We start from the raw sequence: 26,086 nt of genomic DNA, 5'->3' as shown, positions 1-26,086 counted from the left end.
TAGCCAACCAACTAGATTTATTACCTTAGCTAAGCTTTAGCAGAATGATTCTTGAAAAATGGCCCTATAAAACAAAATGATCACACATGTGAACCAAGAAACCAAGAGCGTTATCTATAATCTGAGGGCAAAAGGGTGGGCACTCACTCATCCCCTGAGGTCTTCCTGTGCACATGGCTGCTGGCTTTAAACTGCACGTCTCATCAGCTATACATTTAGAGAATGTGGTCAATTACCCTTTAACCTGGTTTAAATCTGCCAACCAGAAGAGTTACAAAGCATGCATGCCCACAATACCGAGCGAAAATGTATCAGCATGTGTAATTGGAGCTTTCTGTGTACTACAATGTTTTCTATCATCATATAAAAATGCAAAAATAAAAAATGAGAATGGTTATGAAATGAAAATGATAAACAATATTGTTGGATGCACTGTGCACTTAGCTAGTTCATGTTGTTTACATATCAACATTTTTCCTTTGTGCTTTCTCAATGCTGCATGTTCATTATCACGGTCAAACATTAAGTAAGAAAAAAACAATACAAATAATCAGAAAAACTTCCCATTTTATTGAAATAAATATTGTGATTTCTATGGAAATATCTCAGACAGGAGCTTCTAATGTCTGAGATTAAGAGGTAATCACTTTGGAAACACCCCTTGACACATTCCATAAATAGGTTTGGGGCGAGCCGTCCATCTGCACATTTTGGGCTCTGCCTTGAAACTTCATTTCAGCATAACATAATTGCTTCTGAGGTTCACTGTGTGAGATGATTACAAGGATTTTGTTCTTCTTAGCAAATGACGCTATTTGTAGTGCATAATTTGCTAATGTGAGGGAATGGCCACCCCACCCATTTCCTCTCTGCACAGACTGCTTCTTTTGTTCAGCCTCTGTCCCTCCGTCAGCTGCACTCACTTCCTGCTTCCTGCTAAGAGGCCTCAGCGCCAGGCTAAGAAGGCCTATAAATATCATGAAGTAGTCTTCCTGTGCACCGTGCTGTCACCATTGTTATGATATCATCTGTTTATTCATTCAATTTCAGAATATCGTGAGCAGGCTATTTGTGTGAGGGATAAAAGGTTATTTATTGAACACAGTGTTACAGTTTTAAACTAGAAAGCACTTGTCAAGAAAAGTGAAGTTCTTGGCTATAAGCTGGCACACTGCTAACCTACTATGCCACAATACCGGTTTCATGGACTGCTGAAACACTGTATCTACTTTACATATACTATAGATAATAGATAACATAATTGTGGCATGCGCCCGTCCCCGGGCCGCGACAATGATGGCTGCGAGAGCCGGTAGGAAGACGGGGCCCGAACACCCAGCGGTGACGAACCTCAGCGAGGACACCGAGGAGAGAGCCTCGAGTGTGGAGGGGGCGGAGCACAAAGCCAGAGGTCTCCCGATGGACGAGATTGACACGAGTCACGGGAGCGACAGCGGGAGGAGGAGGATGACGACGGTGCTGGCAAGGAGCGAGTCCTGAGCTCAGCCGCCTGGGCCCAGCCCCCGGTTACACAGTGAGGCCACCTCACTACACCTCACGTTTGACCCGGGAAGCCGAGCTGCCAGCTGGGGGCAGTAACGAGGAGGCGGAGCGCCAAGCTCTCGTTCCCTCTCGGCTCCAGTGCTCATGCTGATTCTGATCTGGAGAGAGGGACAAGCTGCAGCAAGAGACTGACAGAGTTGAAAAGCTCAGTGAAGCAGACTGAAAAGTCTAGTTAGCTTAAGCCACTGGAAAGTGGCCAGCATACCATTGGTTGTGTTTGGTTTGTTTTGGATGAAATTAAAGCATGTCTGCTGCAGCTGTGAATCCTGCCTCCAGTGTCCTCTTTGAGCCCGGGGTAGCACATGCGGTGCTACAATAATAATAAATAAAACTACATTATTAACCAGTCCTAGTTCAATGTAAAAAATATTTCCCTATCCCTCATACTCAGTCTAGGCTTTTCAAAATAAAATAAGTCCTGCGGCCGGTGCAAAATGCTGTCTCTGATGTTTAATCTTCTACATTAATCATAAGATTTCTCAGCGCCGTTGCTGCATTAATTTAATATATGAAGAATGTGATGTAACAGCTGAAAATTTGTAGATTTAATCTACCTTTTTAAACAAGAAAACACATTTACATAATGAAGAAAATGATCATATGCCTGAATTGGTGAATATCTGTGCCTAAACGACTGCACACTTATGTGATTACAATTACATCAACAAAAAGGAAGCCTTGTGCATTATATATACAGTGATAGAAAACACAGTAGCACACAAAACGCTCTAATTCCATGCTGATAGATATCATTTCAGCCAATGTGGACATTAATAGCCAATAGCCAATAAGATGCTCAGTTCAATAAAGTTAATTGATTTGATGCTGACTGATGAGTAGCATTGAACTTTATTGCCCATTAGCCAGTCAGAGTTGCGGACCATTCCACTCTTTTACTGGATTTTCAGCTATTTTGTTTTCTATTTTACATTGTAAAAATTTTACATTAAAATCCAAAGATAAAAATAAATCCACATTCCATTTCCATTCTGTATCGAGATGTTTGAGTCTGGATTGTATTGATAACAACAAATCTTAACTGTGCCACAACTGTAAAAGAAGATATTCTGCAAAACAAGATTGTTCATATGCAATACATTTCAGCAAATTAAAATCATAACAAAACATGTTAATTTATTAATGAACATGAGATGGATAGAACATTTTTAATTTTACCGCTAGTGTCAATGAGTTGTGAAAGAGAAATATCAAGCTATATAATGCTTTTGATATCGCCGGCAACAACGATGACTTGTAGAGATTAAAATATATGTAAACAGCTGCACTGCCTCTGTTTTTTACACAAACATTCATATATTTCATTATTTGATTAAGTACAAATGTTTTATTAAGTCTTTAAGCCAAAAGCGTTACCAATACGTGACAGGTACACTTATTTTCAAACAATAAAATAGCTACTTCATCTAAAATAGGATGTACAATAGGATGTACTTCATCATCATACAGCATCTTATGAGAAAGGAACAAGAGTCAGTTACCTGATGAAAAAGCCTCTAATACAGCAAATATCCTTCATGTAATTGCAAAGAAAGTTAATCTGAGCTTTTATGATATTCCGCTAAAGAACTATCCATACAACTGTTTCTATATCCTGAAGTCAAATACCAAATGACTTAATAATTTGCTTCATTGTTATTATGACTACATACCAATTGATCATCAGGTTTTAGGACAGCATACACAACACTTTTTTAGTTTTTTGTTCTTTTGTTGTAATGTAATATTACATTGCACTGCATTATAGTCACTTCATTAATATATGACTAGTAGTCATAGTCTTGTTCAGTGTTAGATGGTGAATGAGTGGCACCTCAACAACACCTATATAAATTACTTTTTACAGCATTATGCTTTACATCTCACATAACTTTCCACTAAGACATTAGAAATTTTCCCATGTCATTTATTTTATGGCAAGACACTTCAAACAATTATGTTTCAGTTTTTAAAAAAACTGCATCTATAACAAGTCTTGTCATTAACTCAGCTGATAAAAATGTAAAAAATCAACATAAACATTTTTTATTTCAGCATAATTTGACAATCTGTATCCACTCATGTCTAACTGTATTTCCCAAAATTTAGCAAATGTAAAGAAGGCCTAGCTTAACTACACTTGACATCTATATCATCTCATATATCACTGGAGAATTCCTGGAGAACTGGAATATGCAAATATCTATAACTCCTTTCTGCTATGAAAGCTTTCACACAGATGGAGATCTGACTAGCTCATGAATGTCTGAGGCCGATTTTTAAAATCGGCTGTTCTCTACTAGGACTGTATTGATACTGATACTGGTGTCACATATTAGCGCAATACCACTCTCCTTTAATCATACTTATAGAAATACACAGATATCAATATTCAATATAACCTGATAATATATAATGTAAGCCTATTGTAGCTGCTGCGCTTATTAACAAATGACTCCAGCTGGCAGTGAACGAGGATCTGCTCCCATTGAACTTTCTGCCTTGGTATATTCCTGCCATATCCTTGCACTGCGTGATTTTAGCCCATTATTAAACACACAAAATCACAACCACTTCCCCAGTTTGGATCTACACAAGTAGGCCAGCAAAATGGAGTGTGTCCTCTCAATAAAATAACATCACCCAAAGACTTTTTAATACGTATATGTACGTGCAGATGTATGCATGTGCATTTGTATAGCTAAATGTGTTTATTTATTTATTTTTACAAAACTTCAATTACATAAAATACCTGTAAGGAATAGTGACATGTAAGAGGCAGAGGGTAACTGTGATAAAAAAAACAGTTTTTTGTCTTACACAAAAGACCAATTAACAGCACTAAAATAATAACAAACCACTGTTCTATCAGTGTCACCTCACTCAGTACATTTCTACAGTAAGATTACACCCCCCCCACACACACACACTGTCATGCTGAGAAACCCCAGGGATTTGAATTTTCATTAAAGTTTTTCATGCTCATAAGAGACTGGCTCTCACCTTATATTTATCCAGAACACTGGACAGACTATTCATGATCCATTACTGCAAGAGAGCCTTTTTATTTAGCAAGAAGAAAATAGGGCTTATGAAACATCTTGGGACAATGTGTCTCTAGCAAAGTGATTCTTGGGAGCTAGGCGGTCGGTGTTTTAAAGAAAAGGGAATAAAATGCAGTATAAGGTACTGCCATAAACTCATGGGCACCAGGTGACTTATTTCTGCAACAAGTCAGGACACAGTCAATTAGGCATTAGCCGTGGTACTCTGGTGCCAGCAAGTCAGGAGAACTTGAGCCTGGGAACCAACTGAGCGTAAACTAAGTCATTTGCTCAATAAATCAGTCACAAGGGAGATCACTGCTCTTGCTACAGAGACTGCAAGGGTGTTACTAGCAGAAGCATTGTCTTACATCTGGGAAAGTACAGCGAGTGTTCAGATAGATCCTGTAGCCTGGCTCTACAACAAGCTGCATTAGCCTGTTAAACAGGATGTGCTGCAGGAGTCAACTCCTCACCTAGCATGTCTCAAAGATGCTGACTACAAAGCAAAGGCCACATAAGTAGGGCCAAAAATAGAAAGCTGCAGCTCATAATGCTAATGTTACTGCTGAAAATAAGGCGATTGCTAGCACTTATACTGTAAATAAGGCAAGTGCTAATAAAAAGTCTTATTCTATAAATACAATTGCTGAAACCGCAACCTGCCTTGAGATGCCACATAGGTTCCTCCTAATTGAGACTGTGTCTGTTCCCCGAATAAAACAAAGCATCAAAAAGCCTTGAAAAGTTTGCTCTAGTAACTTGATTAATATGAATAATAGACCAGTTATACCAGTTTACAATTGACTACACCTTTGGTCTAAAACTAGGACTGCTTAAAATAAGATTTCTTACATCTAAATCTTTTGTTGTAAATGAAATTATTACAAATTACGATTTTGATGCTCTGTGCCTCACAGAAACGTGAATTAGACCTTAGTCTAAATGAAGCGACCCCCGCAGGCTATAGCTATGCACATAGCCCTCGTTTAAGCAGCCAGGGTGGAGGCATGGCAACCATCCATACTAAAGCCTTAGGCGTGAGCCAGAAAGTAGGATATACATTCTCTTCTTTTGAAGTTCTTTTAATTAATATATTGATGAAGGAACAAATAAAAATTCATTACAATTTACAGGCCTCCAGGGCCCAATTTTCAGTTTCAATCAAGTTTAATAACGTTTTCAAGTAAAATAATAATTGTTGGAGATTTTAATATTTACTTTGACAATCTTCAAGACGCACTAAGTAAAGCATTTGTATCTATCACAGATATGGGCCCACACACTACTACAACCACACTTTAGACTTAATTCTGACCTTTGGTGTAGACATAGATAACTTAGCCGTTCTCCCCCAGAGCACAGCCGTCTCAGACCATTACGTAATCTCATATGAAATTCACTTTAGTGGTAATGTGCGTTCATCACCATGTTATCATGTTAAGTGGACTATAACTTCCTCCACAGCTGGTAGCTTTATCAGAAACCTTCCTCAATTATCAGCTTCTGTCAGCTGTCCATCTAATCCTACTGAGTTAGATATTATGACCAAGTTCTTAGAGGATACTTTTCGATCTACTCTAGATGATGTGGCTCTATTAAAAAGTAAAATAATAAGGCAGAAAAAACTCACCCCTTGGTTTAAAGATCATACTCTAGCTTTAAAACAGACTGCCAGACAACTAGAGTGAAAATGGCACCTGACTAAACTACAAGTGCTCCAGTATGCCTGGAAGGACAGTCTTATAAACTACAGAAGGGCACTTACTACAGCATGCTCAGCCTGTCTCATAAAAAACAATAAGAATAATCCTAGAAAACTATTTAGCACAATTTCTAAAATAACGGAGGACAAAACTGAACTCCAGATGCCATTAGCCTATAGCAGTAATGATTTTATGAATTTCTTAGTGACAAAATTTTAAAAATACACAGAACACAAGGTTAAACTCTACAAACTTGCTGCCTTATAATGCCAGTCGAAATCTTGAGAATATAATCACCGCAGAGAGGCTGGAATCATTTACCTTACTTCAAGAAAATGAACTAGTTAAAATGTTTCTTCCACAAAATCTTCTACTTGTATGTTAGATCCGATTCCTACAGGTTTACTCAAGGAAATTTTGCCAGAAATAATCAAGCCTATTCTATCAATAATAAACTCCTCTCTTAGCCTTGGACACATCCCAAAAACTCTTAAACTAATAGTAATTAAACCACTGATTAAGAAAGCTAACCTCGATCCCTGACCTATCTCAAATCTCCCCTTTTATATCTAAGATCTTGGAAAAAGCGGTAGCAAAACAATTAAGTTTGTATAGGAATCATATACATGAAAAAATTCAGTCTGATGCTGTAGCCTCTTCTGCCTTGATCGGGTGCCCACTGCTTTCCAGCCTTCTGGACCGGCTTCACCACCATTGAGCTTCATGCTGTACAATGCTGTGCAGTCCTCACCCTCAGATGCTGCTGCTGCCGCTGCATAATCATAAACTAATCAAATTAACCACTGCCCCACCTGTTTTTCCCACTTTGTACTATAATACTTTATACTAACATTGTCTGCTATCTGGTGTCGACCAGAGGAGGATGGGTTCCCCTTCTGAGTCTTGGTTCCTCTCAAGGTATCTTCCTCCTGTCCTTAGGGAATTTTTCCTTGCCACTGTTGCCACTGGCTTGCTAATGGGGGCTTTGACCCGGATTTTTTTTTTCTGTAATGCTGATTGTTCTGTAATGCTGCTTTCTGTCAACACCTGATGTAAAAAGCACTATATAAATCAATTTTGCTTGTTTGATTTGTCCTCTTAATTTCATTAAAATCTGGCCCTATAATAGCTTGAACATATACAGTGCATGTCCACATTGGCCATAGTAAACTGTATTAATGTGTATAAGGCTATATATACATTATATACACAGCACTGCTGTGTATGATCCACTTGTACCAGCACAACAGACATTACACAAACCACCAATAAGTAAGTGCGAGGGTTCTGATGCCTGAAGAACAGGATGAAACGAGGCTAACAATGTGTGTATGTGTGAGTGTGTATGTGTGTGTGTGTGTGTGTGTGTGTGTGTGTGTGTGTGTGTGTGTGTGTGTGCATGTGGGAGTGTAGATGCAAAGAGGTGTATTTAATAAATAGGCTGGCTGGTATATAAGAAGTACGAGGCTTCTTTTATTGTAGGACACATTGTTATGGTTTCAGAGATCATGTGCACATATTCAGATTGCTAAGGAGATGCTTATTATTGATTTGTTTCATCAGACTAATAATAAAAGGCAACTGAAGGGTTAAGTCTATTCCTATTCATAAGGGCATTTTAACAATTGTGGTGCAATTCGTTTCCACATTTACAAAGATGTATGTAAAGGTAAAAGGCAAACCTTAAATAAGATAAACTTAAAAATTATGAAAAAAAAATAAAGAGCTCCAAGGGCTAAACGGTACCCCAATCACAGAATTAGCTATATGCTTGATAGCTCAGTATGGAGGCTTGTGACAAAAATAAAGTAACAATATCCAAATTTTCAGCTTTGTAACATTATGTTACATGTGTTTCAATAGCATTGAGAAATTGTCTTATTATTCAGTAACTACATGGACTACAATGCAAATTAGCTCACTTTTCTGTAAATATAGATGGCCATAATAAAAGTATAGTAAGGGATTAAATAGCAGAAAAGCCTCCTTTTTGCTTCTGCATTAAAGATTTAAAGCTATCCTGCTACTACAGAATGCCAATAGCCCTAAACAGCAGGCATTCAAGAGTGCAGTAACACTGCCGCCCCCTCCTTTTCGTTCTTAAACAGCATACTCGTCAGTTATGTAAGCAAGAAAAAGCCTCTGAGCAATGACAGTGATAGTAGATAACAAACACACGATTACATCTTACACTACTGTAAGGAGACTCCCCTGGCCCAGAGGAGAAATCACCCGTCAAGCCTAACTCTATGAAAATCTACTTTGCAACAAGAAACAGTGTTTACAATTCAGAATTTGTTCCAGGGACAGTGGGAAATAGTGAGCAGTACATCAAATAAAAAGGAAAAATGTCCTCTTTTAACAACCTGTCATCTCTGCGGCATGAATAAAACATGCTGGTCATCCCTCAACAAAATAGGGCTATAGCAATCTTCTCTTTGCCAGCGAAAGAAGAGGACCACAGTTGGCCTTAAGTTGCTAGTGTGTATTCTTGTTGTCAAAGACAGCAATAAAGAGAACTCTGCTGTTCAAAATGAACTATGCATGCAGAGACCATTTTAAAATTATGTCAGTCTAACAAAGTCAGGCTCTTAAAATCCCCCTTATTCACCATGTTTGTTATAAATCTATAATGCTATCTAGCTTTTTAAGGAAATTTGGAGAGAAGTTCAGCCAGTACCCCGCTCTGATTGCTTACTTTGGGATTATAGATAATCCTGCTGTTTTTTTGCATGGCTGTTATCCAAGATTCCTTAAAAGGATACCATGAGTATGTTAATGATTTCCAGCTTTATATCTCAGTGATAAATCAGGTACTTCAGACAATTATGACATAGAAATGTCTGGAAATTAGCCTTTTGTCATCACATCTACAGGTGATGCACGTCTGCAGTTCAACAGTTCTGTGCAATCCTTCATTCATTTAATTACATATGCAAGTTATAGTTTTTCCAGCATAGGAAAAAAGCAAAAAACACATATTGACTATGAAGTTGCACAGAAGCCACTACTAAATGCAACATAATGCCACCCTGTGTCCACCTTATGCCTGCATTACAGCTTCCACTGTTTTCAGAAGACTTGCTTTGTTTTTCCATAGAGATCTGCTTCTCACAGTCCAAGTAATCCCAACCACAAATTTAGATTCACTAGTCCATAAATCCTTACTCCACATCTTAGATGTACAATTTTGCTGTTCTAATGCAAATGTTCTTTTTTTCTCTATTTCTTTTTCTCAGTAACAGAGAACTTCTTGACAGTGGCTCGTCCTTTCACTCCCGGAGTGTTAAGCTGGTTTGTAACAGTGGAAGGATGAACAGAAATTGGTGTTACCAGTTTCTCCAGTCTCTGAAAGATGAAAGTTTTACGTACTGTTTATCTGATAGTGACAGTTTTCGGGGTCTACCAGGTCCTAACAGATCTGTTAGCAGTCCTGGACCTAATATTATTATTATTATTATTATTATTATTATTATTATTATTATTATTACATGAAGAAATGGACTATAAGCCAACAATTTAGTTAAATTGATTGAACCAGTGATCAGTATCATTACATAACTAATAAATAACTAAGTCACAATAGAAATGTTTATTACTAATTCCATGGGAAAATGAAGGTATGAATAAAGGCAAATAGTGATATTGAGAAGGCCTATCCAAAAAGTGGGACAATTATGCTACTTACAGCATGTAAATCAGGTCGCTTCATCCTGTAATAATGCACATTTATTGCTTCACAATTAAGTGATACTTTTTTAATCCCACAAATGGGGAAATTCCACCTCTGCATTTAACCCATCTGTGAAGTGAATACACACACACACACACTAGGGGGCAGTGAGCACACTTATCCATGGCGCCCGGGGAGCAATTGGGGGTTAGGTGTCTTGCTCAAGGACACCTCAGTCATGGACTGTCGGCACTGGGGATTGAACCGACAACCTTCCGGTCACAGGGCCAGTTCCCTAACCTCCAGCCCACGACTGCCCCCGAACTACATCACTGTAATTCCTTTTATTCCTGTTTAAGTAGTCCTCGGCTCTGGCTGGCTCTAAATTCAGCAGCTAAGGTTTTAACAGAACATAGTATAAGATGACGTTACTATACAAAGCAAGATATTCAGACTTTCATTTGTAGCCTCATAACCCTAATGTATGACCATTTAAAGATTATGCTAATGATTTATGCATTGACCATTAGCACAGCTGCTGTAAATCAACATCACAACCGCAATTAACCTCATTAACTGTTCATTTCCATGAAGTCATCTCCACAGCCCCCTTAACCACCCACAAGCTTCGAAATTACAGGGTTTAAGTGGCATTCTAACAGACTACAATGAGAAAAGTCTAAAGCTTCTGAGGTCTAACATAGCATACTAGCCATTAAACATTACAAGGATTTTAAAATGAAGAAATGACTGTACATTCATGAGCTACATTATAGGTGCACCTTGCTGCTGTACTATTAGATATTACAGGTACCATTAGATACTGTTAGATACTATTAGATACTGTTGCCATTAGGTATGTAATCTTTCACATATTTTCAGGTTTGTTATGATATGCAATTCTGAAGTGAAGATTTAATTTGAATTTTAAACATTTTACTTTCTACAGAATTCTAATTATATACTACATACAGTTTTGATTGACTTTAAAAATGCTAATTTTCTGCAAAACAAAATCATGCAGAGTAAAATGTTTTTGTCCAAAGTAGTGATTTTATACAAACGTACAACTGAACAATAAACAATAATAAATACCAGATAAATAAACATTAACAAATACCTCACCTGCCTCCTCAAAAAAATATATATATATGACATGTCTAACTTTTGTCAGCAAGTGTCAACACATCACAACGGAACAATTACAGTAGACATAAAATTTACACTGACACTAAATATTAACTACACTCCAAAGAAATAACTTATTGTACGTATCTGTGTATACAAGACAGTATACACAGACTTTATCTCAACATAAAATCAGTTTCACTGCAAAGTAACTGTCTTTCGATCAACATAAACAGTTTTCATTTTCTGAAATGCTCTTTCATTTATTCTTGTCTAGTTTATGAAAATAAGGTACTTAACCCCTTAAAATCCCTAGCTTATTATATAGTAAGGCTCGGTAAGTACAAGGACTGCAAACTGATCAAGCTATTCTTAGGTTATAGAAGTGTGTAATGAAACTTTTGGCCTGCCAGCAGGCCCTGGTACTTCCAGGACAGTTTCTAACTGAAGAACACTCCAGACTGGATATTTTTGGCTATTAAACCACTCTTAACCTAGTAGTGACATTGATGTGTATAAAATCGCCATCAGTACTGCTAAGTCCAATCAAAAGTCATTTAAATTCTGAAAGTATGTGTATGTGTTCTATCTGGTAGCTGGACCTCATGAAGAGTTAGCACAAGGTATGTATTTCTAAAAAAGTGGACAGTGAGTATATATTTGTGTAGCTCAAGGGGGAAATACATGAGGATCCATTTGATTAACAACTGAAGTGGTTCTAGTAATATATCAAAGTATATATGGAACGAGCTGATGTGAACAGACAGCTTTTTGGTAAAGCGAGGTAGGCAGACAGAAAGGCTAAAACGAGTGCAGTACAACATGCTTGTCTAATCTGTGTGACAAAATGATGCCTGCAGGACTGAGAGGAATCATCCTCCCTGTTTTATGACTCATTTCCTTCTGGGTTGGGGAATCCATTTAAATCTGAGAAGTGTGGCGGGACCCTGGGTTTGAGGTGGGAAGAAGCTCAACATCTGGGCCAAGTGTGATTACAGTGGCACATACATGGAGAAAGGCCAGCTAGACACATCCTCATTCACGCTCTACTTCCCTGCATGCTTTGTTTCGATGACTCATCTCTTAATATGTGATGTTGCATAATGTGATTAGTGGAAAAACAACTTTAATATTTGTCCTCAATTTACTTTCAAAGAGAAACAGCACTCAACCAATGCAAGCAAGACAATCCTATTTTTACACGAGGCAAAGTTGACAGGAAGGGTACTGCTTGCTTTAACAGAAAAATGATGTTCACAGCAGCCTTATCGCTAGTTTAATTAGCACTGGAGTACTTCTCCACAGCCTCAGGCTCTGCCCATAATGTGGTGGAATTGTGAAAGAGCTCAGACAAAAAGCACCTTTGACAGTGACCCGGACACAATCACTGTTTAGTAAGGAGAACTGTCACAATCAATTTTAGGGCTGGCTCAAACAGCATTTTACAGATTTTTTATTAATTTAGCTTTTTGCTCATTCATAAATCCTTTATTTTTATCCTTGAAAAACATTATATTTGAAGCATTTTCAGTCTTCCGTTCATGGAAAAACTCATTTTCCCTTTTTTAAAATTTTTTAAAATAAAAGACAAAAACGCTTTAAAAGTACCACTTTTTGTTTTTATTATGTCCCAAAATCCTATGCATTTACATATATCCACCTATTTAACCTACAGCAGTTTGGCTCCAACCATTCCTGCTGACGTTATAAGGACTGTTTCAGCCTGGACTGTATTTGAAAATAGTACAATACAGGATATTCAATCAGAACAGAGGTCATTTACATAAGTCAGTCATAAAATCACAGTAACAAAATCAGCTTGATTAATTCTAACATATAATGAGAGGCTGTAAAATGGTCATGTAAAAAAGAAATTATGACTGTTGAAGTGGACCTTGGGGGGAAAAATGCAGGACATAGGCTCTTTAACCAATGTTTACACTGGCTGCAGTATGCATACGTTTTCCATACATCAAAACAAGTGTTTTGACTTTTCACTTGTACACAAAACCAAAGTGTATCTATAGAGAACCATTCAAATAACACTCTCCCACTTCTATAGTTTTCAAAACTATATTTAACATGATCATTTACTTTAATGTGATGATCTTGTTGCAGTAGTTTCAAAACAGCACCTGCTCTGTATTAACAGTGTGGAGGAGACACTTTACTGATTCACCAGTAAAAATTTGATTGTGATTTCCTTGAAAAGAAAAACAATCTGCTGTTTATGCTGTCAAACTCTAAACCTGCTGGAAAACTGTTTAAGTAGAAAACAAAAGGAGAAAACAAACTAATACTCCCACATGAATTGTGAGTAAGGGGCAGCGTGGACTGCATGGCAGTATTGTGACACATGTCACTATCCTTACATATCTGAGATGATACAAACTTTTAAAAAATTGCATTTGTAACCCTATAAAAATAAATGTCACATTTCTCTGTAATTATATTCCAGGTAGATTTAGTGCCAATGTGTACATTTTATAAATATGTATTACTGCCACTGGTAACAGCATTGAAAAATACTAGATATTGGCAGCAGCTCACAATTCCAATACAGATGCAACTCTATGGAAAGCAGTGCAGTTTGTTGTGCTCCCAGGTGAGCTAATACCTGGCAGTATTTTTAGGCATCTAACTAAACCAGCCATAATTAATTTTTAACATTTTTCACAATCACTATGCTATTTAAAGGCCTTTGCAGATTATGTTTATTTTAAGCTGCAATGTTTATGATTGAAAAAAGTTTCCAAATGCTCAATTAAAAAATATATACCAACATAACAAATGAATACTCTAGTATCTAGTATCAAATTATTCAGGCCAAACTTACTGAATCACATATATGCATTGTTACATAGTCTTTTCATACCTGTTTAAGACTTCCTAGTTTATCTTTCTCTAAAAATATATTTTGCAGAGTCTATACACAGTTTGTTATTGTTCAGTTGTAAGATGTAAGATGTTTACAAACACATTCAGAGTTGTTTGATGTGAAATGCACCACTCTAGAGAAACTAGAGTTGTTCATAACAGTGGAGAACCAGACGCCCAAAGCATTTACTCCCTCTAAAAGGTCCCTCATAGAAAGCTATTATATGAAATGGATGCCTGAGACATCGTTTTATGATGATTTTGAAATAAAATTTTGGCCTACATGCATTTAAAAAAAATACTCATGGTGGTAAGGTACATAAGGCAAAGAAAACTTTTTTCCCCAGATTTACCACCATGTTGTCATTATCAACACTTCAATATTACATAGAAATACATATAAGACACATGTAGATTCACTGGTCATTTTGGAAAGCAAATAATACATACATACATACATACATAATATACCATTCATATCATGCAGAATTTTTTAAATATCTGTGGAACTCCCATTTAAATCAATTTATACTAATGTTTCTTAAAAAAAGAAAATCATCAAAAAAATCAATTACTAATATTTTTGCCAGTGTCAACCCTATGAGTAAGCTTCCTTATTGAAGTCTATAAGGACAGATTCCCCCATTCACATATTGATACCTTCATTCTCTGTTTTCAAAGCCTGGTCTGACCTAAAGATTCGATTTACAAGAGCACATACACTCACGATCTTGCGCCCACACATTTTCTCTATTTAACTCTCTCTCACTCTCTCTCTCTCTCTCTCTCTCTCACACACACACACACACGCACACAAAATCTCTCTCAGTCTCTCACCACTCTTGTTCTCAGACAAAAGGGGTTTTCCAAAGATAGAATCGGTAAGAAAACAAGCACCTACAAATATCATAGCAACAGAGCCTTCTGATGCGGCAGTAATCACCTGCCTCATAACACATGCTCACTTTCACAATCAGGTGACTATATGGTGATGTGTTTGAAGTCCCTTTTTTGCATAAGGAAGACACACCAGGGGGACAGCTCCCCTTAATTCCCAAGCCAAAAAATTAACAAGATTCTACAGGGTAGCATTAAGCTCTGGAGCCTTGTCTTTTAAGTCAAGCTTAAAATTATGTAATGCATGTTTTATTTCAGGTTTCATCTAATATAAATCTGGTGATATTATACAGTTGCTGAGAAAGGATACACAACCATATGTTATCAAAACTTCAATAAAGAAACATAAAAGCATAATTGTTGCATTAGTGGTAAAAGTCTATTCCATGTATTATCCTTGTATACCTGATGTATAAGCAGTCTTTAAAAAGTCTTTTTTTAAAAAGATATTATATTGACATTAAAAAAGACACAATTAATGGATTTTTACGGCAAACTGAACTCATTTAATAAACTATTACACAGAGAAAAGAGGCCAGTACATTATATATGGATAATAAAATGATCAGACCTAACTATAATGCAATATGATGTGCATATTACAATAATTCCCAATAGTTTGTTAATTTGCATCTCTTATTGCAATATTTCCTAATGCTGAAAACTGAAAGCAGACAGAGAGTCCACAGCTCAAAATGAATTAGGCATTGGTCAGGTTCACTGGGTTCACTCACCATGTTCACTTGTAGAGGTCCAGAACCAGGCCTGAGCAGTTTCCTTCGACTGGATCTGCTTCCATTTCGTAGCCGGACAGTGGCTGACTGAGGGACACATCCAGCTGACAAAAGGGGTAAACAGGTATAAATTCACTGGCTTGTTCATCATTATGCTGTGTAATTCAAATGGAGGTCTCAGTGTCATATCACAACAAATAAAAATAGCTATCAAAGTAAGTCTTAGACCAAATAGACAGAACAAACTTAAATAAATAAATATGCTGCTTTTAGTGCATGATTTGCAGGGTTTAACATTTTGAAAAAAAGAAAAAACATTTTCATAACTTTTGCATAGGACACATTTGTATAATTTTTTTTCCAAAATGTTAAAGTAGCCCCTAAAGTCATGAATTAACCACAAAAAACATCTGTTGAATAATAAATAGTTTAATATATTTATGCATTACAGTTATGCCATAGAAACTACTGTAAATGGCACGGGAGCATCCCTAAACCTCAACACTTCGCATTAAGAATTTTATTGTACTGCACTGTGTATTGTAGTTTATTGTATTGTATTGTATTGTATCTTATTGTTATTGTATTGCATTGAATGGCACAGAGTTCTGCGTTCAACTCTGTTTCTTTTTCTCTCAGTGTCTGCAGTGACATTTTGTTTCTAGCAGTATCTGAGCTCAGGACTGTCTTTTTTTCTAAGCTATTGGTAACTAGCAAAGATACTTTCTCTAGATTGACAAAGCACTTCTTGTAAGTCGCTCTGGATAAGAGCGTCTGCTAAATACTGTAAATGTAAATGAAGATATATGAATGTGCATGATTATGCAAATTATGAACATCCCCTTGCTGCCCCATTTCTAAATTTTGCCCTTTCCCCACCACTATCTTGTACACCATCTCTGTCTAGGTCACAGAATTTCTTGCCAATTTGGGCAGATTTTGATAAAATTTTGATCATGTGGATCAAATTTGGCGTTGTTTATTGTTATTTTGGCAGGTTTTTAAAAAGTATATTAAATTAGTAAACTGAATTACTCAATAATGCAGCTGAAAATAGAATAAGCCTAAATTCTCCCCATAAACAATTATCACATCTTTGTCATCCACAATTGACATCAGCAGTTAATATCTGTAATAATTACATATTGATGTACTGGATGTGTATCCGGGCCAAACATGACATAGATCATCCAGTTCACTCTGCACTACTGACAGTACATAGTTCTGCTACAGTAGGAAACTGGAATGACCCATGATCTGTTTGGCATAGCGTAGAAAGGTAAACAAGTTTTAAAAAAATATGTGTGAGGAATAGTTATGCTTGTAATACTATTGCTATTTATTTGCCTTTGTGACCGCATGGGATCATGAGTCCTATCAAACACAATGTAAAAAATGTTAATACTCTGAAAACATTAGTGAGTTTTTATGAGTTTTGCAAGTCATGGAAATAAATCAAAATAATTAAATAATTTAATTTAAATGGTTTATATTTTCTCTCTCAAGGCATTTTCAGATTATGAAAAGCTTTTGGTTCTTTGCAGCGGAGATCAAATTTACAACAGTGCTATCTAGTGACATCTTAAATACTTATCTAGAAATATTTGGCAAGAAGTCAAAAGTTCATTACTGAAGCCATGTTGGTTACATGCTGTATTATTTTAAATTATGGTTAGAACAAACTTAGGCTTTTGGTAATGTTTTTGGCCATTTTCACAGGTTTTGAACATTTTGTGGACAGAAACTACAGAGATAATCTGGCAATCCTGCAGAATAGATGATGCAAAACAGAAACAAAAATGAGCTCCCGCTGTAACACTAATAATCAGAAAGATTCTGTCTTTATGTCACTCCAGCACCAATGATTAGATTTAATTCTTTATTCTCTACACTTGCTTTAGTGAGATGGAATTGCTGGTGGTTTGGCCTTTTCACTAAGCTAACATTAGTTTCTGATGCAAACAAGTATATAAATTAAAAGTAGTTTATTTTAACAGCTCCAGAAAAAGAACTTATTTGCTCAGATTTGAGTCTTTACTCTCTAGCGTCTGCGAGACTTCAATGAACTAGGGTAAATCTGCATGACTATGTGTAAAGCTTCTCGTGCCAGCTTCTAGCTAGCATTGGTGAATGCGGAGCAAAAGGTTAACACACAAATACACACGTTTATTTGCTCAGAATTGTGTTTTTGTTCTAAACTTGTGTGAGTGAAGCTACAGTGATCCACAATGTGAAATTTTGGTAAATAATTAAAGGTTTTAAGCCCAATAACCCTGTGGTAATCACAGATGCAGGCTGCTCAGGAGGAAAAAAATGTGTTTCTCAGATCTTCATCATCAACCAGAGACAATCGTGTGGTAAATGATGCCACTGCTCATGACAGAAACTGTTTATCCAAAAACGAGCACAAACGAATGAGACCACTTTGGTGCAAATGAGACTGTTTTGGCACAAAGGGAGGCTGAGTGACATAATTCATTTAAACATTATTGCTTCAGAACTTCCAAATTAAAACAGCACAAAACTTTTATTTTAATGACACAAACCAACACACGAATGAGACCATTTGGGTGCTATTAAGCCAAATGGTCTCACTGAGTGACATCACATGTCAAACCCTTTTGCTTAATAACTTAATAACTGAAATAGCACAAATGTTTACTTTAACAGCACGAACCAGCACAAATATGGCACAAATGAATGAGACCAAAGCTGAGTGACATTACTGATTGAAACTTTATGACTTTATAACCAAAAAAGCACAAACGTTTCTTTTAACAGCATAAAACTGCACCAACATAGGAGAAACAAATGCTACCATGTTTGTGTAATTTTAAATTGATGGGGGGCTGAATGACATCACAGGTAATAAAATGTAATGTTTAATTTCTCAAAAACGGGGCTAGCACTATCAATGATTCCTACAGTACAAACCAGCACAAACACAGCACAAATGAATGGTAGCATTTTAATAAAATTTCTGATTAGATAAAAAATAAAAGGTATAAAAGGTATGGAACATTTTATATTTTTACTTTTGAACATGTTTCCATTCCAACACATTAAACTAAAACTAAAGTTTTGCAGAGAAGTGCCATATTTAAGTTTGCTCCCTGTAGTGGATGTAACTTATTTTAGAAAAGTAAAAAGTCAACAAAACATGTCATTTGACTATAAGTGTTCAAACCTTAGCATAAAACTATATCTGTGTGTCTGTTATATCTGTGTGCTTGTGTGTGAGCTGCTGCTAGGCAGTTTCAATCCTAAGTCTAATATTAGTTTTCTTTTGCTCTTGTTTTGATCTACTTTGCCAAAGTAATTACATCACTGACATACACAATTAATGACATTGCAAGTTACTCAATTTACTATATTTATATTTTGTATGAACAGGTATGCGCACTTCTGACTGTAATTTGTAAAACTGTAATGATTGCGATCAGTGACAGACACAAAATGTAAAAGAATGCACTTTTCTGCAAAATAAGACTTTTCATAAAATTCAAATCATAATAAAACATCTTTTCTATTTCTTAATTTGGTGTTTATGTGAGCTGTAATTGTTTAATAAGTCTTATAAAATTACAAACACTTATGTTTTCCCCAACGATAAGGATTAAAAAACTGATGCAAAATGTAAGCAGCTGTTGTTTTAGGTGTAAGGCAGTACCTGGTTGAGCTAGCAGCTCTGGCAGGCCGGCTGCTTCCAGTCCAGGCAAGGATGTCTGGGGAAGAGGCAGTGAACGACATCTCTGGAGCACCACCTTAAAAGGAGGGTCTCGGGGTGACGTGCCAGGAGGGCGAGAAAGGGCCTGAAATGCACTGGATAGAATTAGATGCTGTACATTGGCCAACAAACAGCACCTTATTAGCTATATCAATGGCCACATGAATCATGTAAGCTTCTGAATCATTTCCAGGTGAGTGGATGAATTGAAGCAGGGAATGACTCAAGGGAAGTGGAATGGCCAATGGGAGTGCACAAGCAAGAAAAGCAGTATCTAAAAATACAAGTTGCTTAGGAAAAAACTGGGCCAACACATGCAGAGGATTGTTCAGAGTGCATAAATACTAAGTTGATATGAGCTCCACAAACAGAAAATGCAAACATGTATGTGTGATTTACTTCCAAACTCTTAGTGGTATGCTTGTGAGGGTGTGCAGGTCAGGTCTCACCAGTGATACGTTTTTCTCAGGAGAGTATCTCAATCCTAATGGCAAACAACGGCAACACATTTATGATTTTCTGTAAGCAGTCTCACTTGAACTGTGGGGAAGTTCAGGCTAAAAATAGCACTTCTCTGGAGGATTCTATGCAGAGTTTCATCAATGCTGCATGCAAATTATTTACACATTTTAAATGGCCCATATCATGGAAAAACAATCCACAATCCAATTTCTTTATGATTCTAAATAACTGAGTTTGATACAATACAGTATTTTGCAAACGTGAGATACCACCCTGCATTTATTTGATTGCCAGTCAAAACAGCCATTAAGTATTATGCAATTATTACATCTTCAAAACGATATTTCTCAGGATATATAAAAGTAGACATAGTAGACCACCAAAACTGTCCCCATCAGATAAACAGTACTTAACCTTTTCATCTTTGAGAAATAAGATATAATCAAACTTTACAATGCTTCAGATCTGAAAAAATAAATAAATAAATCACAGGTGTTTCTGTCCATCCTGCCACTGTGAGAAGACAACTCCATGCTATGGCTTTGAAACAATGTATCAAGAGCTGCCAAGATGTTATCACTGAGAAAAGATATAGAAAAAAATAAGAAAATTTAATGTTCAAAACTGGACATTTGAAATATGAAGTTAGGTTTTATGGATTGACTAGTCTAAATTTGTAAATTTATGGATTACTTGGACTGTCAGAAATGTAAAATATAACCAACTTCTGTTTACAAGAAGCACGTAAAAATATTTCTGCAGATTTCTTTGAAAAACTGAAAACAAGTCAAACAGTGGACAAAAAGTAAATATTAAAACATTTTTAATTAAATGTTGTTAAATATGTGTTTTCTGCTTTTTCCCCACCCCAAAAATTTGTACTTGTACTTATTGGCTGTTTTGAAGGGAAATTAAATCAAGCCTAGAGTAGTGTTTGACTTTTGTACAGTACTGTATGTAAATGTTAAAGTTTAAAAACATATTATTTACTAGTTTTTTTGGTCCATATATATATATATATATATATATATATATATATATATATATATATATATATATATATATATATATATATATATATATATATATAAGCTGCAATTAATTGTTAATTGTTTTTGTGCTCACTTCCACAGGACAAACCACAAACCAACATATCTGCATATATATGCCCATTCTGCAGATAAGCTTGTCCATTCAAGTTACATTCAATTCTGAGCATACACAGAACTGTTTTTTGAGGCACAATATGGCCCCTTTAAAAACTGTATAGTGTACACTACTACTGTCCTACATTTAATCACACTGTAAAGGCTAAATTTCACTCATAGTCCCACAGTGAACTGCTAGAATTCAAGAAAAATTATGTATAGAGAGGATTAGCATGTTAGCATTTTTTAGATATGGCATAACTTTCTTTAATGAAAGATGTGACACCTTCAATATTAATTTATGTCCCTTAAATTAACATTAAGGACAATATTTTACTCCATTTACCAAAAAGTTAATAAATAACTAAGCAAATGAGTTTATACTTACAATTACATAGTGTTTATACTATTTAAGTATATACTGTTTATACAGTTTATAGTGGAAACTGACAGAGCTTAATACTAAGTCATGACAGTTGAGGACTGATGATCCACTGTCCTGGAATCACATTGGAGGCATTTCCTTATAACCAATAAAAATGCTAACAATCCATCCATTCTCTGCCTAAAAAGATCTATGGCTTACTCGCTGTGCTTGCATTGAGCTGGGCTGGATGAGTGCTTGTCCTTCTATGACAGACTGTGGCCTCCTGAGAGGACGGGGCTTCCTTGAAACTGGTGGCTGAGACATACCGGAGCAACCTTGCCACCCCCACAGGTCACACTGCTCGTTCTCTCCAGAGGACAGAACCCCCTCCATTATGGTGGGACACTGCAAACTTGGGCCAGCCACACACACCGACGCAGGCCGCAGCCGGGGCCTTTTTGGAGGGGGAACCCTCATTGCTCCAGAGGTTCTGAAGCATCTTGGACTTCCCTCACCCAAGCAACAGTCACCTGCTGAGGCCTATTTTAGGCAAGCGGTTATGGGAGAGAGAAAAATCTGAGTGACCTCAATGTAAGGGTACACAGAACTGTAGCTTCCACAAAAGCCTGCTTCCTCAACACTGTGAAAAAGAAAAAACCTTAAAGCAAATCATACTGGAGCACCGCTGCTTATTTCATGGCGCTAATAGCCTCGAATGGAACTTCAAAGAGAAACCCCAGTTTAAGCTTGAAAGACAAAAAGGCTGATGATGCTTACCTTGAAATGCACCATGACTCATATCCTCTAACAGCCCAGGTAATTGAGCTCTACAAGCTGTTTGATAAAGAGCTATTGGAAATAACTTATTTCCCTGGAGGGTTGCTGATTTCTAGTCAGAGAGATTAAATTTTGTCTGTTGATTTCTCTTAATTGCTTTACTCCTAATGTTCATTAGATAAAGGTAAAGGAAATTCATGTTTAAACAGTGTCATCTTTCTTCTTCATTAAAATATCATGAAGACAAAACAGGACTGATGTGCAAATTTGAAATGGTTAGTCATGGAATGAACAGCAATGACATTGTTATATGACATGATGTGAAAAAATGAACAATGTTGGCCATTATCAAAAACTTTCAGCAGAACTCCTGGTTGACAGCAATCACTGAAAACAAACACTGAGCTAAACATTCAGAAACAATGCTTACCTTAAATATTTCATCTGGGCAGTCCGAAACTATCTCCCTATTGCTAAAAATATCTCTTTTTTCACCATTCATTTGACTGCCCAGGTCTTTAATTTTGTCTGCAGTTGCAGAAGCCTCAGATCCAGCTTCACTCTGCTCATGTGTCAGGAGTTCAAACTGAAGCTCAGGCTCAGACAGGGAGCTCCCCTCTGGGCCATCACTTCTCTGGTGATTCTCAATGGTGGCCAGAGAGGTGTGAGTGGAGGTTAGCTGGGATTCTGTTCCATCTGAGACACTGCCCTGGAATCCGTTGGCACTTGATGAGTCTGGACATGCTTTCCAGGATTTTAGCACCACTCTTGGTGATCTACTCACAGCTTCAATGGGTGAAACCACCTCACACATGTCAGAAGAGGCAGCAGACTTTGAAAACGCTGATGCCTCAGCCTTATCTTCGCTCTTTATTGTCATTGAAACAGTGTGAAGGAATTCTCCGATCCGCTGCGTTCTCGGTGAGCCAACCGGGGAGCGTTCTCCTTCAGGAGGTGAGAAGGACTTGGATGAGTTCCTCCATTTCCGGGCAGTTTCAGCCACACTGTTAAAGAACCTGAAGAGGCCTCCAAAATGACCTCCCTTGACATCGGAGCCTGTTTGTTTAGGTGCACGATTAAAGTCTTTGATACATTCTAAGTCAACAGAGCCATAGTCAGAGTCAATTGTTTTGTCCAGTGTATGCATGGAGTCAAAACTCTTTTCCAACAAAGTCGAACTTCCCTTTCCTATAAAGGAAATTCTCCTCAAGTAATTCCAAACATCACCCCCCTTTGAGCGTCTTCCTCCTTGAGGTACCTTGGGGCTATCTTTCGCATTACGTTCCTCATGGACTGTCACAGATGAGTTGTTACAGTTGGAAAAGTTGGAGTGGGCTTTCTTTGTGTATGTGACTCTTTCCACAGTCTTACAACCATTCTGATGGCTAGGTAACTGATCATTCTCAAGTGTGGCAGAAAGATCTATATCCTCAAAAGAGCAGTCAAACTCAGTGGTGTAGCCAGCATATGAATGTCTCTTGCCTTTATTCCTGAGTATGTTCCTCTGTGAGTGCAGCAAAGCAGGAGAGTCCCTGCTGTCTTCATTTGGCTCATCTTTAAGCCCACTTTGGAACTTAGCACTGGAGAGTTTGCCAGTTTTCCCTCTGAAGACAGAGGGGGACTTCAACTTTTTGAAGCCCCTTACCTTGTCAGCAAATGACAGCTTGGGAATGGACGTTTCCCCTGGAAGGATCATGGAGTGAGGCCTCCTCTCGTTGTCAGAGGCAACCCTCCGGCGATTAAGGATCCTCCAAATGCCAGCACTCTTGGGCACCCGGCTGGGCTCCTGCTTCTCTCTGATGGGCGTCTGACAGGCAGCAGGATCCTCAAATTTGGATTCCCGGATTCGCACAATCCCAGTTTCTCTCTCCATGTCCAGGGAGACATTGAAGACTTTATTGACGTAGCCATTGGAATCGCTACATTCAGACACGGAGCTGACTACGTTGTCCATCCTCTCACATTGTTAGATATGATGTCAGCTTTTGACTTTACGGAGCACCATTGTGATCAACATGAACGTCTAAGACACAGATAACATAAAGTGAAATAATAAGTTAGAAATGTGAAATAAAGATGGCTTTTTATTTTTTAATAATGATACTGATGTTGAAACTGAACAGATGACAAATCAAGACTTTCTTTTAAAAACTAAGCAGCTGTTTTTTAATTGAAGCATTTCACTTAACATGAGCATCTAAAAGTAGGCCGCCATGCTCAACCTACTCAAACACTGCTCTACTACTCCACAGGAAGAAATGCAGAGCTAACAGTATGACACAGAATGTGAATGTGAGGTATTTCAGGCTATATTCATTATCGGATTGGGTTAGATTCATACTTTTCTTCCACATCTGATATCCAATCCAGCTATTTCTGTTGAAATTGTCTCAATGTCATATGCCATCTCTCATCACTGACAGCACAGATTATTTAAGGGCTGTACTGAGCTATACATTATTTTCAAGATGCATGGCTAATTCATTACAACATTCAGTTAATAGGAACCACTGTGTCGGATGAAAACTGAAGCAATTATTCCGCATCAATTAAGAATAAACACAAAAAGGCCTCAACAGAATGATTATAATACAGGAAAAGGGCGTCAACCATGCTGATTAAGGTAGAAAAGCTAGAACACTAAGTACTATTACCTCTTACAAACTTCTGGGCAGTTACTCCATCTTATTTGTCCCCTCTGGCTTATCTGTAAGTAAGTCAGTATATATATCCACTCTCCCTACCTCATTACATCACCCACGTTAGCACATATTCTTTCAGAATGGTCTTTTCACTGAGTCCAGACCTTCATTGGTCTTCCGTCATTCACCTTTTTCCTCACTTTACGATATTTTACCCCAAGCAGATTTATGTCTTATTTCGAGCAATAATGAAATCAAATTTCAAATCCTTGTAAAAGTGTCAATTTGACAGAAAAAGACAACTGCCAACCTTTATGAAAAAAAGCGTTTTGTGCCAATGTGTGTCAAAATTACCGGATGCCTGCTTGAGACTAGGCAAAATTTCCTACGTAGCAGATCCTCAGAGCTAAATGAACTCTTAATTCTGGCTTAGCTGAAACACTGTACGCCATAATTCAACACTGGAGCTAGATTTGTTGTGCATAATGACATCACCATTTCGTCCATAAAACTACACTTGCTCAAACAACGTAGGCCTACAGTTTTAAATCAAGCTCACACTGTCTACACTACCGCAAGAATGATCGCTTAGCACGCTGACACTAGCAGACGAGTTCATGGCGAAATTTTTACCTTACAGGAGTCTTCCCGTTTGGAACTTCAAAGGCTGATGTCAGTTCTAGTTCTGGACATGAGGAGACCGATTAGAAAGTTTTGCCAGAAACTCTCAAGCCCCATTTTAGCGTTGTTAGTCACCCCAGACTCTTTCCGAAAACTTTACGGCGTTTAAAAAAAAGAAAGCTCGGAGATTCCCCGCATTCCCGAAGAGCAGCGGCACAGTAAAAATGCTGAACTCTTGCCCTGAAGAGACTGAACAGACGCCGACACTGAGATATGCGACAAGCGCGTGCACGCTCGAGCACGCGCACAAACATACGCGCACACATTCAGTTTGTTTTCCTGCCTTTATGGGGCATCTCCGTTGGCTTCTGAATTACTGTGATTAAATGCTGTGATGTCTACATCTAAACAAACAATAACATTAACCTCAGTTACCGAAAGTAAACATTCTGCATTTACTTATTACTTATTGTGGCTGTTTTTTGGTGACGCTTTATTTGGAGTGGTCCTTTGCAGATGATTAATTAGATAATTTATCTTAACAGATTATCATTAGCACATCAATAATATATCAGTGAAGTAGCAGCAGCGAAGCCTCTGAATACACTCAAGTAAATTTCCTGAAAACGTACTGTTGGTACATTACATGAATATATGTTAATATGTTGTTAATATGTTACTTCCATTATGCAAAAGCCAATCTTACCCAAAACCTAACCCTGA

General features: G+C 37.3%; 1 protein-coding gene across 9 annotated transcripts in view; it reads right to left on the bottom strand.

Annotated features, from left to right (window-relative positions):
* arhgef9b (Cdc42 guanine nucleotide exchange factor (GEF) 9b) overlaps nucleotides 1-25,626 on the bottom strand; it is a 67,380-nt gene extending 41,754 nt beyond the window's left edge. For 3 of the 9 annotated variants that reach the window (XM_037540333.1, XM_037540332.1, XM_037540334.1), the window contains exons 1-3: nucleotides 21,543-21,839; nucleotides 19,290-19,431; nucleotides 15,620-15,723 (exon numbers count right to left, since the gene is read on the bottom strand). In XM_037540333.1, the coding sequence (XP_037396230.1) occupies nucleotides 15,620-15,723; nucleotides 19,290-19,431; nucleotides 21,543-21,800 (504 nt within the window). In that variant the 5' untranslated portion in view covers nucleotides 21,801-21,839. Of the gene's footprint in view, nucleotides 1-15,619; nucleotides 15,724-19,289; nucleotides 19,432-21,542; nucleotides 21,845-22,530; nucleotides 24,124-25,375 lie in introns of those variants that run through there. The other 6 variants (XM_037540330.1, XM_037540328.1, XM_037540336.1 and 3 more) reach the window with 5 other exon arrangements.
* Between the last annotated feature and the right edge of the window lie 460 nt (nucleotides 25,627-26,086).

The sequence above is a fragment of the Pygocentrus nattereri genome, chromosome 8, assembly GCF_015220715.1.
Source record: "Pygocentrus nattereri isolate fPygNat1 chromosome 8, fPygNat1.pri, whole genome shotgun sequence".
Classification (NCBI taxonomy): Eukaryota; Metazoa; Chordata; class Actinopteri; order Characiformes; family Serrasalmidae; genus Pygocentrus; species Pygocentrus nattereri.
The sequence above is the reverse complement of the archived record's forward strand: the minus strand, read 5'-3'. Positions and strand labels throughout refer to the sequence as shown.